General features: G+C 37.2%; 2 protein-coding genes across 2 annotated transcripts in view; one reads left to right on the top strand and one right to left on the bottom strand.

Annotated features, from left to right (window-relative positions):
• LOC119423691 (A disintegrin and metalloproteinase with thrombospondin motifs 14) overlaps positions 1–11,112 on the top strand; it is a 60,776-nt gene extending 49,664 nt beyond the window's left edge. Inside the window, exons 14-22 of the mRNA XM_037691098.1 lie at positions 303–426; positions 539–619; positions 2,417–2,580; positions 2,668–2,833; positions 5,779–5,911; positions 6,002–6,209; positions 7,623–7,752; positions 9,669–9,773; positions 10,562–11,112. Coding sequence (XP_037547026.1) covers positions 303–426; positions 539–619; positions 2,417–2,580; positions 2,668–2,833; positions 5,779–5,911; positions 6,002–6,209; positions 7,623–7,752; positions 9,669–9,773; positions 10,562–11,112 — 1,662 coding nt within the window. The remainder of the gene's footprint in view (positions 1–302; positions 427–538; positions 620–2,416; positions 2,581–2,667; positions 2,834–5,778; positions 5,912–6,001; positions 6,210–7,622; positions 7,753–9,668; positions 9,774–10,561) is intronic.
• A 3,609-nt stretch (positions 11,113–14,721) lies between these two features.
• On the bottom strand, positions 14,722–17,741 carry star2 (steroidogenic acute regulatory protein 2). Its single transcript, XM_037691097.1, has 7 exons — positions 17,659–17,741; positions 17,475–17,567; positions 17,260–17,387; positions 17,010–17,168; positions 16,593–16,777; positions 15,657–15,750; positions 14,722–14,814 (listed from the first exon to the last, which is right to left on the bottom strand). Exons 1-7 carry the CDS (start codon positions 17,720–17,722, stop codon positions 14,722–14,724), a joined length of 816 nt encoding a protein of 271 aa, XP_037547025.1. The 5' UTR covers positions 17,723–17,741.
• Between the last annotated feature and the right edge of the window lie 671 nt (positions 17,742–18,412).

The following is an 18,412-nucleotide window of genomic DNA, read 5'->3' as shown; positions in this document are numbered from 1 at the left end:
ATGCTCCTCATTTTAATGTAAATCTGCACTTCTGTGTTTGTATTTGAGATTTTCAAATCCACACACTTTGTTATATCTCATATTTCACCTTGAACACTCAGTTGGGACTTTATTCTTTGCAGGACGAGGCTCTGTGTTTTGGCTGAAGCTCTGTTATGTCTGCATATTTTCCCCTGAGATGCATGATCTGAAATAACCCAAATCAAATTTGAGTCACGCATGACATCATTTGCTCTGCTCGTAAACTCAGTCCGTGTAAAAGTCAAGTCTGATAGACTGACAGCCTCTGCTCTTTCCTGCAGCACGTAGCCTGTGACAAGGAGGTGGGCTCTTATAAACAGGAGGACAAATGTGGAGTGTGCGAGGGGGATAACTCCCACTGTCGCACTGTGAAGCTCACGCTCACTAAGACCCCCAAAATGAACGGTAAATGTCTGATTCTGTTCATAAATGAACTTCCTATCATTATCAGTTCAATAATTGTTAGTTTTAGGGCCCAGAAAGTTCTCACCAGAGCTTTTATGTCTCTTTTTGTCAGGAATGCTAAAAGTGTTTGACATCCCAATAGGAGCACGCCACATAACCATAGAAGAGAATGAGACCTCCCCTCATATAATTGGTGAGTTTTTTTTTCTGTGCAGGTGTTTCATAATGTTGGGTCATCCTATAAAACAGGAAATTAAAAAACACATCAAACCTTGAGTCTCCTTTGAAAATTTCCAGTCAGGTTTCAAAAGTATAAATGTTTGTTGTGCTTTATAATTGGCAACGTTTGCAAACTTAATTAAAAATTGGGGTAATGTTTGTTCTGAACAACCAAAACTACCTCAGGGACTGAGAAGTTGTTGCTGCTGCTGTCTAACTGTAATAATATTGCAACCTTAATGTGTAAAAACAAGCTCAACTTTAGTTCTGTTTTGTATTGAAAAAGTTTTTAATTTTCTGTTTTTGCATATAAATCTGTAATAGAAAAGGAATGTTTGAATATTTGCTCAGTTTAAGGGAATTTTCACTTAATTTTCCAAATTAACAGATCGAATTGAAGCGGTTACCGTATTTTTCACCATATAAGTTGCACCTTTTTGCATAAATTTACAAGTCCTGCGACTTATACACCGAAACAACTAATATATGTTTTTTTTCCCCTGTATTTATAATTCAATTTTTGGCTGAGATCTGATGATTTCATTCATTCTGACATGGAAAATATTGAACACTACCATTTTCAGCCACTAGAGGGCCGTCAACTAATATGGGAAGCTAAGTGTCTCATTAATAGGTAAAAGTGGCTATTAATGAGACACTTGGCTTGCCATACTAAGCCACCTTCGTCTTGTTCTGAAACTCCTGGAGCAAACATCAAATCAGCTGCATTTCACCACGCCACCCCGACGAAATGCAGCTGATTTGACCATTAAAGTGCAAGTAAAAGTTAAACTGAGACACACTTTTGCTATGATTTGAGCAAACAATTTATTGTTTTTAAGTGTTAATCTTGTTAAATTATTGTTAATGTCCTCCTGTGCACACTCCTGTGGCCGCCATTTGGCAGCCAATTGATTTTTGGCACAACGCTGGCCCACATCTCCGGGTGGTCAGCAGTGACGCAATATGAGACTTATACGGTGAAGCGACTTATTTGTTTTTTCCACTTTATTAAACATATTTGGACTGATGCAACTTATATGGCATAAAGTACAGTGTATGGGAAAATATTAAAACAATTAGCATATACTCTACTGCAATATGGAAGGAATCCATTGTTTTTGCTTGTTTGCACTTTTCTGACTTCAGCTTTGCATTCTGGTTCTAAAGTTTTATTTTAAGTTATTATTTTTCTACTAGTTGATTTTAGCATTTTCTGTCTATTTGTGATATTGTTTAACCATGTGGTTTTTATTTGATTTGATCAGATTTTGTTTGAAAATGTGAAATTAAATAAATAAAACAGAGATTTTGCAACTTAGACACGTTTCGAAGGATCAGTTCAGCCAATAAAACATGTACCTGCTGAGAAGTTTGACAGAACTTTTAACCATTACATTAGGACAAAATATCCAGTGGCAATCTTAACAATAACAATATTTATATTTTAAATATCACAATGTCTGTTTGTGTGACTGACTTGGCTGAGTCAGATTAATTGTATCGTACTTTTACTGGCTCCTCTCTTTTCTCTACTCTTTCCTTTTGTTGCTTTTTAAGCAGATGATTCAAGGCTTACAGGGCTTGTGCCTGAACTCAATATTCATACTGAACAATATCGGAGATGTTTGGTGGAGAAATGGCTGTTTTTGAAATTTTTGTTCAATTTTTTTTTCCTTTTTGATTATATGAACAATTACGTGGCAAGCAAATACAGTTATTTTCCCAAATAGTTAATAATCTTGAGTGTATTTCCCTTTTTTGCTGACAGCTGTGAAGAATCAGGTTACTGAGAACTTCATATTAAATGAAAAGAGCGACCGTGTCGAATCCAAGACTTTCATTGAAAATGGTCTACAGTGGGAGTATTCTGTTGACGGTCAGAGGGAGACGTTAAAAACATCTGGCCCTCTGCATGAGGGCATTGTAGTTCTGGTGAGTAAGGCTAAAACTGGATCTTTTGTTTTAAATCACGACTAAATTATAATAATACCTTTATGGCTTCTCTCCGCTTTGTTGCAGGTCAGTCCGATGGAAGAAGATGTAAAAATTAGCTTGACGTATAAATACATAATACATGAGGATCTGTTGCCACTCATCACTAACAACAACGTGCTACTTGCTGAACTAGACACGTACGAGTGGGAGCGGAAGAGCTGGTCCCAGTGCTCCAAGCCATGTGGGGGAGGTTAGTCAGTTTTTGCATAATAATAATTAAAAAATAATAATAAAATAAAAGTGTTTCGGCTTGTAATATTCAGGTAAATGTCTAAGATTGGATGTATTGGTCAGACTCTTATTATAGCTTTGATTTTTTTGTGTATATTTTGTGTTTACGGTATGTCATATTATGTCAACATGACGGTTTTCTGTTGCCTCTGTTTTAAAGATAAACTGCAATATAAACTAAAGAAATTGTAGAAAAACAGCTGAAATTAGTCCCCCCCCAAAAAAAAATAAATAAATAAATAAATAAAAATAAAAAACTGCTGAGATGTAGCTGAAATGGAAGAACAAGCCTAAAATAGCAGAAGAAAGCAAAAAGAACACATATTTGCTGAAACAAGTTTAAATAAGCAGAAACATAAGATAATTAGCAAAAAAAAAGCTTAAATTAGCCAAATATAGCAGAAAAGGCATAGAGAAGCTTAAACTGCCAGAAGGAAGTGGAAGGAGCCGAAATGAGCAAAAGAAATGTGGAATTAGATGGAAAAGCTCAAATTAGCATCAAAAGAACTAAATAGTAGCTGAAAGAGCAGAAAAAGCAGCAACTAGCAGATAAAAGCTGAAAGGAGCATAAGCTGAAATCAGCATAAATAAGTTAATTAGGTTGAAAATAACAGAAATTACTACCAAAACTTTAATTGATCAGAAAACAGTTGAAATTAGCTAAAAATTGCTTGAAAAGGGTAGCTGAAAAGGTAGAATAAGCTTAAATTACCATAAGAAAGCAGAAAGAACATGTTTGCCCAATTAGGCTGAAAAAAAGCAGAAATGAATGCAAAGAAGTTGAAATTCTGAAAAAAGCTGAAATAATAATTAAAAAAACAGCTAGCTATAAAAGCAGAAAGAAGCTTAAATTACCAGAAGGAAGTGGAGAGTACATTTTTGCTGAATTAGGCAAAAAATAGTTTAAATGAGAGCAAAAAAATGTGAAATGAGCATAAAAGCTAAAATTAGCATAAACAGCTATATATTAGCTGAAATAGCAGAAAAAGCTGAAAGTTGCAGAAATAAGCTGAAAGGAGTTGAAATTAGCAGGAAAAAGTTTGAAGAAGCACAAAAATGTTCTAGTTGGTAGAAAGAATCTGAAAGGAGCTCAAAACAGCTGAAATCAACCGAAAGTAGCTAAAAATAAGTTTAAATTTGCACAAGGAAGCTGAAAGAAGCTGAACCAGAACAAAATGTGAAAGGAGCAGTAAAAGGTTGTAAAAAGATCTAAAGGATGTAAAATGAGCTCAATTCAGTTTCTATGAGGAAAAAAGTGGCAGAAAAGGCTGAATATTTCAAAAAGCTAAAGTTGCACCTATACCAAAAGTCACAGCACTCTTCTGCTGAACGAGTCGAACGTATGATTTGTTGAAGTAGCACAAAAATTGTGGAATGAGAAAGATGCTGAAAATCTTACAGAAGAAAAAAGGCTCACAATAGTGTGAATGCTTCATAAACATTCACACAATAAACTTAAAAAACCCTGCTTTGAAAAGTACAGCTAGTTTGATGATCATGATATATTTGGGGTACTGTATGTTGTATTTAACTGGAAAGAAGATTGACACAAATTCTGCTTGAATTAAATAAAAAATTATCATTATAACTTTTCCTTTGGGACTGTTTTACACCTGAAACTGGACACATCAGATGAATTTATTTTCTGAGCTTATTTGACAAGAACAGCCCAAAAAGTGGTGTTGCATGTTAGAACGTATTTGGTTTCCAGTCAAAGGCTAATTTGCAAATGTAGTCTCTGGTTGGGCTTTTTGAGAGTAAATTACAAATAAACAAGGTATTACACAGATGCAAAACATTGCACTGGTTAGGTGTTCCCAATCTGGGGAGCTGAAAAGGAAGGTGTGCCAAAGAATGTGTTGCCCCTTGCTGGTTTAGTTTCCATTTACAGCTCCCCTTGTAGCTCCTGTAGAGCTGGAGCTTAAAATATTTTGCTACCTCATTTGTTTCTCGAGCTGCGTTATGTAATCCAAAGGTAAACTGGAAAATGCATTATGGTAATCCAAAAGGAACAGTGTAATTCTTTGAATTATGTTCTTATAGGAAATGTTGGATCTTGCCAAAAAGGGTTAAACAATGACATGAGACACAACAAGTTCACTTTGTTGTGTTTTGAATTTCAGTCCAGTCAAGGTTCTGTACGATGTGCTGAACAAGCGAGTTTGAGCTGAACCGCTGGTAACTGATACCACTAATCTGTGTCTGAACGCGTTAAGACTGGACATCAACAGACGGACCTACTCAGTCATCAGCCATGCTATGGCTGATGACTGCAAATGCTCTTGTTTTACTTTATTTCAAATGATAATGATGGGTTAAAGCAAAATAATATCTATGATTTTCAGAATATGTTGTCTGGACTTGTGACAGCAGCCATTTGTACTCCAAAACCTGTATGTAACTGTGATAGGAAGTTCAAAATAATCAGCTGTCATTGGGTTTGTTTGGTCTTTAAGTGATATTTAAAAGAAAAAAACAACTTGTGTAGATTTGTAGCACTCATTAAGTTTATATTTTTGCATTTAAATCTAAACCAACTGGTTTTATTGGTAGTATTTCCTTTATAAATTCTAAAAAAGGTTTCAAAAATGTAAATAACAATATCAACCCTTCAAAGTTCATGCTCAATCATCCATACTTGGGACTCCTCAGACTGATGAAGCCCTGCGGATAGAGGGCAAAATGTCTTTCCACAAAAAAGAAACTGTCCAGATGACCTGATTGATCATTATTGAATATCAACCCTTCTTCAGCTGAAGGAAATAATTAAAAAATATCAAACATTCTGGTTAAAATCATATTTAGTCATTTTCAAACTATGCATTATGGAGTTTTGTGTATCTCTTTTGTTTGCTGTTTTAGTTTGCTTGAAGATGTCATTGTGCACACGTTTGTCTTCACTAGGCATGCAGTATACAAAATATGGATGCAGAAGGAAGAGTGACAGCCGTTTAGTCCATCGCACCTTTTGTGAAACCAGTAAAAAGCCTAAACCCATTCGCAAACGCTGCAACATGCATGAGTGCAGCCAACCCATGTAAGCCAAAAATGCTGCCATTGTCTTCTCTCCTGTTTTTGCAGCATCAGTACCACTTTGATACATTGATAAATGCATTTCATTTCAAAGGTGGGTGGTAGAAGACTGGAGTCCCTGCAGTAAAACCTGTGGGACACTTGGCTACCAGACCAGGGTGGTGCAGTGCATGCAGTCGCTGCACAACAGCACCAACCGGCCGGTGCACAGCAAACACTGCACCACCAGTCGACCGGAAATGAGGAGAGTGTGTAACCACACTGTGTGCCCCGCCCAGTGGAGGACTGGGGCGTGGTCTCAGGTAATGAATCATAACAAACATCAGTATGGAGTTAAGGCTGGTCGTCTGACACGCCTGGTGTTAATGTTTACTACGGAATTATAAATGACTTGTTTTAGTCAGAATATCTGTCAAAACATTTGAAGGAAGCTCTTGGATATAGGTTTACCGTTAACAAAATATGTCTTCACTGCTTAAATGGCCAGAATAAAAAAAAGGCAAATCTATTGTTTTACACAACTAGCATAAACGACTAGATAGGCTTATAAAGTGGTTTTCTTGGACAAGTAGTCAAAACTGCAGTTTTTTTTATTTATTTAACAAGATCCCTATGATTAAATACTCAATATTACTCTGGCATTAACATATTTACAAGCCATCTCAACAATTAGCTTCAGTATTTTATGATAACGCCTCTTTATAACAAACACGCTGGGAGGATATTTTCTGTGCACTAAATTGTTTGGTATTATTGCGGTAATTAGCAATGTGCAAGTATGATTTAATATATCTAGTAAATCCAGCCTAATGTGTTAGATATTAGAGCAACTTACTTACGGAGGTAGAGTTAAACAAAAAAAAAATGGAGTTTATTTATCATAATTTAAGGTGGGTTTTATGTGGAAGTTTGGATACAGATAAAACCAGGGTAAATTACTGTAAATAAACTACAGGTACACAAGTGTACAAGATAACTGCACCCTGGAGAGGATTGTGACCAGCACCTGTATATGTACATGTAAATTATCTTCTCTACACATACTGTATACTATATACTGCGAGTGCCTGATACTCTACAGAACAATACTTTTTAGCTTGTAAGATTTATCATCTTTGAATGCCCTTATCATAATCTGTTGATCTTCAACAGTATTTCATTGCTGATGTCTGGATCTCTGAATCTTATTATTGGTAAATATAGGTCACATATAGGTTTTAACAAAAAAAAAGTTCTTGTATTTTAGGAACATAAATCACACGGTAATGTATAAACTAGAAAAATGGGGCAAATGGAAGGAGTTCCCATGTACTGGCCTCCGCTGCTGTTGATTTTGAACAACTTCCTGCTAGAATATGTGCATAGCAATGCTACATACGTGCATTCTGCTGTACTTATTAGTAATTTATTAGTAGCTATATGCATCTATCTCTTGCACAAAGAACAGAAGGATGCATTTTAAAATGGTTATTTCATACTATTTTAACCATTACCATATTTAATAGCACTTAATTACACATTATCTTCTACATGACAAAGAAAAGGCAAACAAAGACAGTAGGAAAATATTATATTGAGTATACATCATGTTGCATGTACTGATTTTGTTTAGCTATTGTTTATGTATACAGGAATACATATACATAAATATCAAGTTCCATAAATTGATGGAAACAGAACTGATCTTTTCTGTTGTGGGGGTTTTGGTGTGACAGTGCTCGGTGACCTGTGGAGAGGGAATTCAGCAAAGACAGGTGGTGTGCAAGGCCAGCGACAACTCGGTTGGAGAATGTGATGGCGAGAAGCCGGAAACAGTCCTTATCTGCAAACTAAATCCATGTCAAGGTGAGATCTAATTTAAAAAGATCTAAAACAACGTTCCTTGAAAACACAAAATATATGGTATAGTACAATATTATTTATTTTAGTATTGCATTTTTCTATCATATTGTGATGTGATTGCATCGTATCGTATAATATCGCATCGTATCGTATCGCATTGTATCGTATCGCATTGTATCGTATCGTATTGTATCATATCGCATCGTATCATATAGCACATCGTTTTGTGTTGTATCGTCTTTAATCACTGCAGCTCTAGTATAAAGGCTAATGTTTTAGGTAGAACAATATAGCTTGTTAGAAAACTTTAAGGATCAAGTTTCTAACTATTGTAGATTTGACCTTGAAAGGACGTGAACTACGTGAGGCTTTTTGCACACCGACCTGCTCTTTCATCATCCTACAGAGACTGTCACAACTTGAGACATTTTTTTTTTAAAGTCAACAAACCTGTTTTTTTTTTTATTAGAGATGATTTTAACTCACATCATACAAGCAGGTGTCACAGCACCCATTTTTGTGCACAAATGCTATGTCTTATTACAGCAAATTTCCTAAATTTATTTTGTTTTCTAATCATTTCTTTGTGATACACTTCTTGGAATGGTTATGATGTTTTGAATCACAATATTTAAAAAGCTGTGGCTGAATTGTTGAGTGTCTGAGAAGGAGAACTCATTTGCATCTCAAAAACTTATTTAAGTTACTTTTTTTTTTTTTATCAATGGAATTAAATGACAAAAATAAGAGGTTGACTTTTGGAAAAAACATGAATTTGATCATTTCTGTGCAAAAGTCTTGAGCCAACCCTCATTTCAGTGTCTTTTTACTTCCAAGAAGCCATAGATATTTGTCGGTTTAAAAATGTTTTCCAGGATTTGCATTTCCTTTTAATAATTACTGCTGATGTCTCGTGTTGTTTAATGTACTGCAAAAATACATTTGAAACCATGTTCAAGCACATGTTTAATGACAGTTAATACCACTGGCTGAGACTGACAAAAATTGCTATCTTGGTATTTTTGTTCATTCAGATAAAAAAATAGATTTTGATCTAACCTAACTTATACATTCTTGCATTATCTGTGTGTACTCAAGGTTATTTCAGTTCTACAGGAACCAAGAAAGGGTAGAACACTATAGGACAATATATAGGTCTTTAGATGTTTATCTCCATGACATTTAAATTCCTCATATGTGCATGTAATGAAAGTTAAGAAGTGAAGTGAAATGAAAATATAGCGCGCATCCTTTTATTGCTTTGACAACTACCTAAAGAACCAAGGTTTTCTCAGTTGCAGTTTCTGTTCATGTATCCTCACATCTCCAGTTGTCACGTCTTTCCTGCGTGAAACTGAAGTATAAAATACCTGAGAAAATGGAAAAGGTATATTAGCATAAAGCACAGAGCTGAAACGTTGTTTCAGGTCACCTCCACATTTTAAATCAATGTGTGTCTTATACACAAACCTGTTGTTTTATTAAGAGGGACGTATTTTAGCTGTATTCATTGAAAAGTGTAGAAAGCCCCGTTGCAGAATATGATTTCCTGTTTGTGCAATGACTCACTCTAGTTGTTCAGAGTGCTCTTGGGTCGTAATATATTCAATAGGCAAAGAAAAGAATCATGCAGTATATTTAAACTCATGCGTCAAAACATTCCTCCAGTGATGACCTCCTGCAGGTTTTGTTGTGTTGCTTTTCAGCTCAATCAAAGTGAAGATTTCTTCCTGACTTGCAATAAATAATCAAATGCTTTTATGTTTTTTTGCTGTCAAAAGTACAAATATGTAATCTAGGCTGCAAAAGCTGTGTTTTGGTCTTTTTATGGCTTCAAAAATAAAAATCATCTGTTAGCAGGGATAGCAAGATGTTGGAATTTTCTAAGTTTGTTCGATGCTTTTCTTTGTACGCTTCAGGATTAGAGCTTTCTTCACTCGTTGGCCAAACTGAAAATACCACAATGAACGACGAAGCTGTTTTACAAACGGTTCCTGAAAACCCCGTCCAGAAAATCTCTTCCAGTAAGTCGATTTGTAATTTACAACGAAGCTTTCGGGCCATGCTAAGAAACAAAATAAATAAAAATTACATTGCCACGCTAAGAAATGAAAGATTAAAAGCCATAAAATTACGAGAATAAGCTCATAGTTTTACGAGAATAAAGTTGAATAAAGTCCTAATATTACAAGAATAGAAGTCGTACGAGACTTTTTTTACAGCTCTCGTTTATTTATTTATTTTTTCCACGAGTCGGATCTACGGCGCAACCTGTCAATCAATCCAGTAGATGTGTCAGCAATTAACCGATCCGAAGCTAAATGAGCCGTAATATTATCCAAACTCCGACACATAAAGCAGGTTTACAGTGAATGTTGAGCATCTTGTTAAGTTATACTTTGGTATTGGTTTTACAAATAAGGAGTTAATCTGTCAGCACATCAGCATCAGATTATTATCAGTATCAGGACTTTGAACCTGATTACAGTAAGGTGGTACGCTCTGATGGGCTGCAGCAGCTCTGCAGGTAAAGAGCATTGAGCTTCGGATTGGTCATCTGCTGACACGCCTACTGGATTGATTGACAGGTCGCATGTGGATCCGATTTGTGGGGGGAAATAAAAATAATTAAACGAGAGCTGTAAAAAAAAAAAAAACATCTCATACAGCTTTATTCTTGTAATTTTATGGCTTTTATTTTATTTTTTTCTTGGTGTGGCCCTAAAGCTCCATTTTAGTAATTTGTTACAATTTTATTTTCGCAAAGCAAAAAAAAAAAAAAAAATCACGTTTTGTTTTGTGTTGTTCCTAGATGAGCCATGTCTGGGGGACAAATCAATTTTCTGTCAAATGGAAGTCCTTGCTCGTTACTGTTCCATCCCTGGATATTATAAACTTTGCTGCGAGTCGTGCAACAAGAGAGCAGATTTTACTACAGATGATCCAGATGTTCACAATACAGAACCCAAAGCCTCTGGTCTCATTCATTCTGCCTCATCCAAAGCTTCGTGGCTAGCCACCACAGCCCAGACCCAGCCAAAAACCACTAAAGCCATGAGACGGCTGTTCTCCACCACCTTTGCTCCGACCATCGCGGCTGACGCTCAAACGCCGTCACCAACAGAGGCTGTTCGCCTCCAACGTCCAACCACCCACTCTAATCCAACAGACGGGAGGAGAGAGCCCGATGTGGAGCCTCGTCCACCTCCAGGGCCAACACGACCCACAGCAGACTCTAACGAAGGAGCGTCCAAAGAGCACAGTCCAAAGAGCACTTTAGGCCCTGTCGCTGCCAGGTCAAGAAGGGACATTACAAGATCTAAGAGGGACTCAAGTCACAGAACCAGGTCGGCTTCAAAATGAACAGTGAGCAAGGCTTGCGGAGTGTGCTGTGCGGTAGGACTGTCTCAGAGAAACAGCTCACTTCTCTATTTGTTTTGCAGATATAGTTTTTTCAGCATGTTTTCTCCATGCCAGTGAACCCAGAGAAGCCCAGTGATTACCTCGTCAGAACTCCAGAGCGTATGCTTCAAACATGAACCAGAAATTGACAAAACAAAGGTGCTGTAAACTAAACAGACGGCGCGATGCGTTCAAAATGTGATGACTGCGTAGCTGCAGTCATGTTTTTTATCTGTGTACAGTTGTGTAAGACTTTTTTCTCAAGTGCTTTAGAACTACTATTGAACTTGGATTGTGAACATGGAGGTGATCACGAAACATTCTTCAGTGTGCCACCAGACCGGTTACTGACCTTCTTTAGTTTAGCAAATTAAACACAAACTTTATTTAGTAATATAAATTTTAAATTAATTACTCAAATAAATTAGTTCTAAAATAAATTGGCCATTAATAGCCAAACTAAGCGCAAGATTCGAACTTCTCACAAAAGTCCCTACAAATATTTTTGTCTCGTTTTTTGAGTTTTTCTCGGATTCCGTTTTTTTTTTTTTTTTTTTTGCAAGCGCTAAATTAAAAACGGTTCTCAAATGTACAAATAAAGAAGCGTTCATTTCACAGTTTTGACTTATGCAAATTTTAGGTGCAAGAAATGTTATATACACTTATTAGATTTTTTTTTTCTTCTAGTTTTACATTAAATCAGTACCGTACTTGCCGCCGTACTCGTCGCACCGCCGTATGAGTCACATCTATTATACGTCACCGCTGACCACCCGGAAATGTGGGCCGGTGTTGTGCCAAAAATCGATTGGCTGCCAAATGGCAGCCACGGGAGCATGCACAGGAGGACGTTAACAAGAATTTATCCAGATTAACACTTAAAAACAATTACTTGTTTGCTCGAAATTATAGTAAATGTGTGTCTCAGTCTAACTTTTCCTTAATAAATGCATTATATTGGTCAAATCAGCTGCATTTCAAAAATCGAATCGTGGCTGCTGGAGTGCGCAGAGGGAGGACTCGCTGTGCATTTCTTCGAAATTAATTTAGAAAAAATAAGAAACAAGATAACTGCCTAAAAACAATTATTTGCTTGCTCGACATTATAGTAAAATTGTGTCTCAGTTGAACTTTTCCTTAACAAATGCACTTTAATGGTCAAATCAGCTGCATTTCACCTGGGCGTCGTGGCGGAATGCAGCTGAATTAACGTTTGTTCCAGGAGTTTCAAAGCGAGCCAAAGGTGGCTTTGTATGGCAAGCCAAGTGCTTCATTAATAGTCATTTTTAACTATTAATGAGACACTTGGCTTGCCATATTACTCCACCACTGAAAATGGCTGAAAATGGTAGTGTTCAATATTTTTCAGATTCATATGTCAGAATGAATGAAATCATCAGATCTCAGCCAAAAATCGATTTATGAATATGAGTAAAAAAACGTAAATTAGTCGCTTTGGTGTATAAGTTGCAGGACATGCAAATTTATGCAAAAAAGGTGCGACTTATATGGTGAAAAATACGGTAATTATTTTAACTGTGTTATGATGCACCGTTTATCTTTATCTAAACATCTAGCACAAAAACAGGTTTTTTTTATGGTTGCCAAATTAGTTTTTCAAACATTATTGAGTTCAGTGCTACTCAGTCCTTTTTGTTTAGATCAGGCTATTCAACTGGTGGCTCGGGGGCCAAATCAGGCCCACGGATGAACTCAGTTCAGGCCACTATTGGTTCTATTTTTAAATAAACCTAGGTTTTAAACCATAAAACAAACTTACTTACCATAATACCAATAACTGCTGGATGTCCAGCCCCTGAGCTCTTGGCTTTCAGTAACTGTGGTCCCCTGAGCAATTAGTTGAATAGCCCTGGTTTAGACCACCGTATTTTTTGGACTATAAGCCGCAGGATTACAAGGCGCAATATCAACGAACGGGTCTATTTTCATACATAAGGCACATTAAGTGTAACAAAACAGTCAGATAAGTCGAACTTTATTCAACTCATTCACAATAACTCTCAACATTGTTCAGTTGTACCACATAAAATCAGTCTGAGGTCAGTAAGCACAACCAGAATTAATACATTAGGCGCACCGGATTATAAGGCTCACTTTAGATTTTTGAGAAAATTAAAGGATTTTAAGTGTGACTTATAGTCCGAAAAATACGGTAATCAATTATAACCAATTGATTGTGAGATTGTGATGCATTTATACTTTTAATCCCATATGTCTAATCTTAATCCTAGGCAAAATCAGACGGCAGTTTGCTTTATATTTATTATAAGAGACAAACTGAAGAGCGGCCATGTTTTCCTTCATTTCAGTCAGCCAAGTGCTTGAATATATCAAATTTGAAACTGCCCCTCTTATCCAAGCTACGTTTGTCATTTTGCATTACTTTATAATTGATTACAACAAGGCACTTGTAAAGTCTGTAATCTTGTCTAGTGGTTCACTGATGAGTTTAATGGTCATCCCTCTTGGCAGGGAGCTTCATGGCTTCTCGGTCTCCGGTGCTCTTTTTTTTTAATTGTCAAAGCCTAACACAAAAGTGAATATCCTCACTGGTAAATAATAAAAATGTCTGTTTGCAAGCCAACCCCTCATGTACTGTAACACGGCCTTTGTTGTTTTGTCAGTGTTTGTCACCTAATGTTTTAAAAACTGGAAGAAAAAAAAAATCTGAAAGTAAAAACGTTAGGATATTTTTGTAACTCGTTCACGTTTCGGATCATGTACATAGTGTAAATTTCAAGTTATGGAAGTTGCGATTAGCGGGGAACAAAAAGTATCAACCTAAAATCTTCAGTTTGACTGGTGTGTTACACACTTCCTGCTTCCTGTTAAAGAGTTTCATTGTATAGTTCTACATACGGACATGAATGAAAACTTTAAATGATATTTATTGAATTTCTAAATGATATGGTGAGCAAATTAAAATACATTTGGAAGAACAAGGATCCTCATTATTTCTCTGTCCTTCACTGAGCTTCTTTTACTGCTTTCATTATTTATTTTGGTGCTTCTGTGCAGATCTCATTTGAATAGGTGATTAGTTCTAAGTAGATGATGCATAGTGATTTGCTGTAATTTAATTATAGAAGCCAAATGCTATATCTGGTATTGTAGTAAAACTAGAGGACAGAGTGAGATGGAGGAGGATGACTCGCTGTGGCAATCACTGAAAAGCCGAAAGACGAGTAAAAGTGTTGATATGAGCAGTAAGTAAAATAGATCAGTCAAATTAAGCACATTTAAGCACTTTATTATTCATATTCAGCCGCATACAAGGTGTCATGTATCAATAGACAAGTGATGACTCTTGAACAGGAGCGTTTGTTGAGGTTTAATTTGCACAATCTGACATTAATTCCTATTGTAAACCAGCTTCCTTCTGCCAGGCTGGAACTGGTTTCGGCTGACTCGCTTGTGTCGAGCATCTTTTCCGAGGCAGCGTTTCTCTCCAGAACGGTAGTCCTGTGTCGTCTATACCCCCATCTCCCATTCTTCCTCTGTGAGCGATGACAAAGTGTTGCTGCAGTGAGGCTGTCAGGACGACTCGCTTCACCTCAGGCTGAGATGTCTGCGGAGGTGGCGCGTGAAAGCCAGTTGTGCTTGAGGAAGAGCATGATTGACAATGGATGTTGGCAGCCAGCCCTGTGAAGAAATGTATTTGTTACAACCATGGAGTGTAATTTTTGCGCATTAGTTTTGCTAAACAATGGAGGATTGCTCCTCCGCTGGCAATAAAAAGACAAAAGGGCTGCTCATATGCAAAGATGCTCCTTGAAGAAATAAAAGTATTTCCAAAAAGAAGAATGCCCACGAACAGGTTTCCCCAAGCTTTAAATCACATTGAATAGATGTAAAAGGAACAAGGGAACAAAAAGGAGCATTTATTGTTTAGCATGATAACTTCATAAAGTCCAAAAGTTTAAAAAATGAAGATAGAAAACCATCACTGACAAGCATTCAAATTGTGTCTCTTCTTTTTCTATTACTCAACTTCATATCTGCATGAGCGTTACCCATCCTTCCAGCATCCTTGGCCTCCTCTGGTCTGATCCCATATCTCAATCACCAACATACTCAAATGTGATAAAATGGTCTTATCCTGTAGCCAACCGCTTATCTCAAAAATGTGCATTCCACATCCAGGCGAGCCGAGGCTTCAAGTTTTTGTTGTGGGAAAATACGACCAGACTCCTGAAGGTTTACCCATCAGGATTTGAGCAAGTTTGAAATATTAGAATGAAATTCTATTAATCCTTATCCAAATCACAACCCAAATCATTTCAGCATTCTTCTCTACTAAAACACTATTTTCCATTGTTTAGTAGTCGTTTTGTTGCACCTGGTATGCACTGCTTAATGTGAGAGGTTTGTTTTTTTTGTCAGAAATAATAATGTTCATTTGTGAAGCAAACATGTTCATTGAGATAAAAAGTACTTTGTACATATTAACGATTTTTGTGTTACTCATGACAAAATGAAGTTACCTTTATGTCCATGTTAAGAAGCCATGTGAAGCTGCTTTTTGTTGTGTCCTTGTCCAGAGGCCGAATAATGATGCAGGTTGGTCTATCCTCAGCTCTGTGGATATTAAAAAATCATTACCTCTTGGGCTAAATTAATTACCGTATTTTTTGGATTATAGGGCGTACTGGATTATTAAGCAAAACTAAAACATTTTGACAGATTTTTGAGCACCGTGCACCACATAAAATCAGTTTGAGGTCAGTAAGCACAACCAGAATTAATACATAAGGTGCACCAGATTATAAGGCTCGCTGTTGATTTGTGAAAAAAATTAAGGATTTTAAATTTCTTTGTTGAAATCAGGTCTCTCTTGTAAATGAGTCCTCGAGGCTCAATGGGATTTACCTGTATAAATAAAGGTTGATTGATTGATTGATAAATGCACCTTACAGCCCAAAAAATATGGTACAAGTTATAACATGACTTCTTAGCTTAATACAACTTTCTTATATAAACTTTAGCTCTATTTGTTGCCACCACACAGAATAAAGAAAGATAATTGTATTGAATATAATGTGTTGATACCATGTAAATATAATCATGTCAACATTTTTTATAGTTGATTTTTAAACATACCTTGATGTTTGGTTAAAACTGTGTAGTGTTGCTTGTGTCAGCTTTCAGAGTATGTGTTTTGAACGACTCTTGGCTACTTCCCCATCAAATATGAGCTCAGTCTGTAAAATTGACTCAGTTATAGCCATTTTTGTATTTGATGATGTCACTTAGCTGTGGCTATCGTGAACTGGATTTACCAGATGTATTTTACGTTTACTTTCTAAGTGTTCCAGTTAAATCTGTTGAGGGGTTCGAGAGACGTGATACTATCTCATCCCTGAATATGACTGGTGATGTTTGGCTGTTCAGATCTGTCAGCTCTGCAGGTGATCCCGTACCTCACAAAGCCCGTCTGAGGTGGGAACGACTCCAGCTGAATCGCCGCTCCTCCGAGATACACGCAAGAGTCTTGTTTGCAGCTGTGTCTGACACTCAGGAAATCCCTCTGGCCCATGACGTTCCCTGCCATCTCAGCCGTAACCTCATGTGTCACCACGGTTTCAGGACCGACTTGTTTCAGAACCTGCGAGAAACCAATTTAAGCAACGTTAGTTCTTTCTAAACTCAATGTGCAACCTGAGCAGCATGAAGTTTAGGGTTTCTGACACATTTTTTTTAACAAGTTTGAGAGTACATGTATTGCTACAGATCCATTCAAAATTAATGAGTGAACGAGCTGTGATCAGAACTACAATGAAACGCGTCTAAATATCATAAATGGTCTCTCGTAGCTTGTCTAAATGTCATTAGCTCACTTTGATTTGTTGTATGTTTGGGTTCCACCGGGGCATCTCTTCAACTCGGACAAACAACAGGTCATAGAGCTCGTTCACACTGGCCTCCAAGACCGCCTCTAACTTGAACACCGTCCCGGTCCCTGCGATCACTTTGCTGTAGATCACGTCCCCGTTGTTCTGAAGAGGGGAAAACCACACGTTAAGTAATGGTCTGGCTTATTTAACAGAGAGTGAAACACTAAAAAAAACAAAGTAGCATATGTGTTACCTCTTCGATTTCAACCGTCCATTCTCCTCTATCATCCAGTATGCTGAGCGCCTTCATCATTGCTTCCCGTCCGTGTTGGACATAGAACAGCTCATCTTCATTTACCGACTTGGATTTTTCTTTAGGTTCTGCAAGAGACTCCTCTCAGTAAAAAAAAAAAAAATCACTGTGTGCTTTACATACCCTACTGTGGCAAAGATATGATATTTTCTTACCAGCGTGTGCTCCCATGAGATGCTGGATTCGTCCCCATTGCTTCAGGTGTGTGATCTCCTGGCCTATCACTGCAACAGCCGTGCGCTGAAGTCCTGCACGATTGAGAGAAAAATCCCACTCAGAATGCAACATCTTTAAAGAAAGAGGAACAGCCTCTGCCAGATTGTTTTTACTTGTGTTTACCTGCCATACTCCTGAGGTGTGGGTAGGAGATTCCACAGCAGAGCTTCACAACAGCAGGCAGCATGTTGTCTGTCTTCAACAGTGACAGCAAAGAACTAGAAGATCTGCTCTCGTCTTTATACTGCCTGTGAAGGACACTCCAGGGAGATAAGGAGAAAAGATAGGACCAGTTCTGGATTCTGTCCCTGAAGGCCATGTTTGACAAGAGTTTTAATAACCAAAACAGATGATTGGATTCAAGGCAGGGAGGAAAAGATGCACAAAAGACACAATGTGAGCTTTTCTTTTTTGGAAGGGGGATCTCTGCGAATCAAATGTGATTGTTTTCACATGCAATTATATGCATTTTGCTCGACCACCATGCTGAAGTGTTTTATATTCAAAACCCAACACATCTAATCAGCATCTCCCTGGCAAAAGCCTGGATGTTGGCGATGTCATCATGTTGGAATATTTTGTGCAAGGGCTTGAAATTATAATCAGAACTGAAGAAATTAAAGATTGGGTTGAAAATGAAGAAAATAATTGAGGACGATCTGTTACAGACTTCCAGAGAAGTGAGCCAGCAAAGCGTTTTGGAAAGCGCTTGTAAAGCCCAGTCTTCAGTCGGACACAGATGATCACTGAGCACCAGCAGAACGCCTCCAAGGAATGATACAGCTTTGTAATCGTCTTAGTTGTGTGTTACCACTTGACACCTTCTAGTGGCACGTCAACTATTTGGATTATATTACAAAAGAGCAATTTACTTGGA

This window comes from Nematolebias whitei, chromosome 17 (genome assembly GCF_014905685.2).
Source record: "Nematolebias whitei isolate Nwh7 chromosome 17, NemWhi1, whole genome shotgun sequence".
In the NCBI taxonomy this organism is placed as follows: Eukaryota; Metazoa; Chordata; class Actinopteri; order Cyprinodontiformes; family Rivulidae; genus Nematolebias; species Nematolebias whitei.
Note: the sequence above shows the minus strand (reverse complement) of the source record. Positions and strands in the feature narration are given on the sequence as shown.

Bases quoted from the DNA above. Each gene is read 5' to 3' on its own strand.
- star2 (XM_037691097.1), bottom strand. From the start codon at position 17,722: ATGCTGCCTGCTGTTGTGAAGCTCTGCTGTGGAATCTCCTACCCACAC. The intron at 17,568-17,658 runs GTAAACACAAGT...TCAATCGTGCAG, and splicing joins ACACCTCAGGAGTATGGCAG to GACTTCAGCGCACGGCTGTT. The intron at 15,751-16,592 runs GTACGGGATCAC...TAATATCCACAG, and splicing joins CCTCAGACGGGCTTTGTGAG to AGCTGAGGATAGACCAACCT.